The following is a 1,716-nucleotide window of genomic DNA, read 5'->3' as shown; positions in this document are numbered from 1 at the left end:
ATTATAAACATTATAAATATGTTGATGGGTAATGTAAAATCATGTTCATCATCATTGTTTTGTGCAATGATTATGCTGACAGTATGTTTTTCATGTTTCTAATGGAACAAAGCCAGCAAAATATTTACCTCCAAAAGTAATTAATAACACCCCAAATGCTATCATCATGTTGTTATTAAATACTCTGAACAAAAGGCTTACTTATCAATTAATGTTCTTCCCAGAAAGTAGAGCTCAATATCTTCCAATGACTTTCCTTTTGTCTCTGGAAGATATTTCACAACGAACATAACAGACATCAGACAAAAGAATGCAAACAGATAAAAGGTTCCATCTTGTCCAAGAATCGTTTGCATCGTCATGAATTCTTTCGTCACCACAAATGCCACAAGCCAGTTACCAAGGATTGCAATCGAGCTTGCTGCTCCCCTTGCACGAGAAGGAAATATTTCAGACATAACAAGCATAGGAATCGGACCCCATCCCAAAGAAAATCCGACAATATAGATCATGAGTGAGCAGACTGGTAGCCAGGTTTTCATGGTATTGTTCAAGGAATTGCTGGCTAGCAACCTGTAGTAAAGCCCAAATATGAAGAGAGTTGCTGACATAATTAATCCAGCGATGATCAACAGTTTCCTTCGTCCAGCTCGATCCATCAGGAGACAGGCAGCAAATGTAGCTACCACTTGGACAGCACCAACAGCCACGGTAGCACCATGGGCAAGATCTGGAATTGCAGATTCAAATATTGACACAGTGTAGAACATAACAGCATTGATTCCACTCAGTTGTTGAAACACAAAAACGGTTAGTGCAATGAAGAGAGGCCTGGAGAGTTCCGGTTTCTGCAGAAATTCCGACCAAGCAAACTCCTCTTGTGGATCAAGGCCTTCTTCAATGTCTCGGCATTCCTCCTGGACATCCATATGTGAATCACGGAGAACCTTCAAGGCCTGGATGGCTTCAGCCTTCTTGTTCTTCCCCAGCAACCATCGGGGTGTTTCTGGGATGAAACATGACATGACCAGTGCTAGGGCTGCTTGGACAGCACCTATAAAAGCCAGACCTCGCCAGTCAAAGTAAAGTCCACAGGCATATGCCAGCAATATTCCCACTGTTATGAAAAGTTGAGTGCATGATCCAAGAACACCTCTCATGGATTTCGTTGAAATTTCAGCGATATAAACAGGAACACAAACTGTCACTAATCCCGAGGAGAATCCGGTAAGAAATCGTCCAGTATAAAGATACGTCAATGTCGATGACGACAGCATCGCAACCCAACCCAATAAGAACGGAACAGACGCTATCATCAGTGATTTGCGTCTGCCAAACTTCTCAATACACCATCCGCCTGCAGGACCCCCGAGTATTGCTCCAACTGTCATGAGCGACCCAAACCAGCCCGCGTCTTGCTTGGTGAAAACACCACTTTTAACCATGCTAGGAATTGCCGGAGAACTGTATCCGATGACATATCCAAAGCACAAAGCTCCCAGACATGCTACGAAAGTTGTCCAAATCAAACGACGGGGAGATCCTTCATACTTTGACTGCACCAAACGAGCACCAGCTTCTAGCGAAGCCATCTTGTTTCTGTATGAAAGCTCCTTCTCGCGATTCATAGGACTCGCTCACTGTTACTGCCACGCAACAATCGCAAATGAAGTCAGAACTTGACGTTGAGCAAATGCGATTTGGGCTGCTTGACGT

General features: G+C 43.6%; 1 protein-coding gene across 1 annotated transcript; it reads right to left on the bottom strand.

Annotated features, from left to right (window-relative positions):
- Window positions 1-1,716, bottom strand: LOC124271642 (solute carrier family 2, facilitated glucose transporter member 8-like). Its single transcript, XM_046706795.1, has one exon. The coding sequence runs from the start codon at window positions 1,626-1,628 to the stop codon at window positions 198-200; it is 1,431 nt and encodes a 476-aa protein (XP_046562751.1). The 5' UTR covers window positions 1,629-1,716; the 3' UTR covers window positions 1-197.

Source organism: Haliotis rubra, unplaced genomic scaffold (assembly GCF_003918875.1).
Source record: "Haliotis rubra isolate DU_JTF1 unplaced genomic scaffold, ASM391887v1 Scf162, whole genome shotgun sequence".
NCBI classification, from domain to species: Eukaryota; Metazoa; Mollusca; class Gastropoda; order Lepetellida; family Haliotidae; genus Haliotis; species Haliotis rubra.
The sequence above is the reverse complement of the archived record's forward strand: the minus strand, read 5'-3'. Positions and strand labels throughout refer to the sequence as shown.

What these genes read in the sequence shown, in the direction of transcription:
- LOC124271642 (XM_046706795.1), bottom strand. Translation starts at nt 1,628, where the DNA reads ATGAATCGCGAGAAGGAGCTTTCATACAGAAACAAGATGGCTTCGCTA.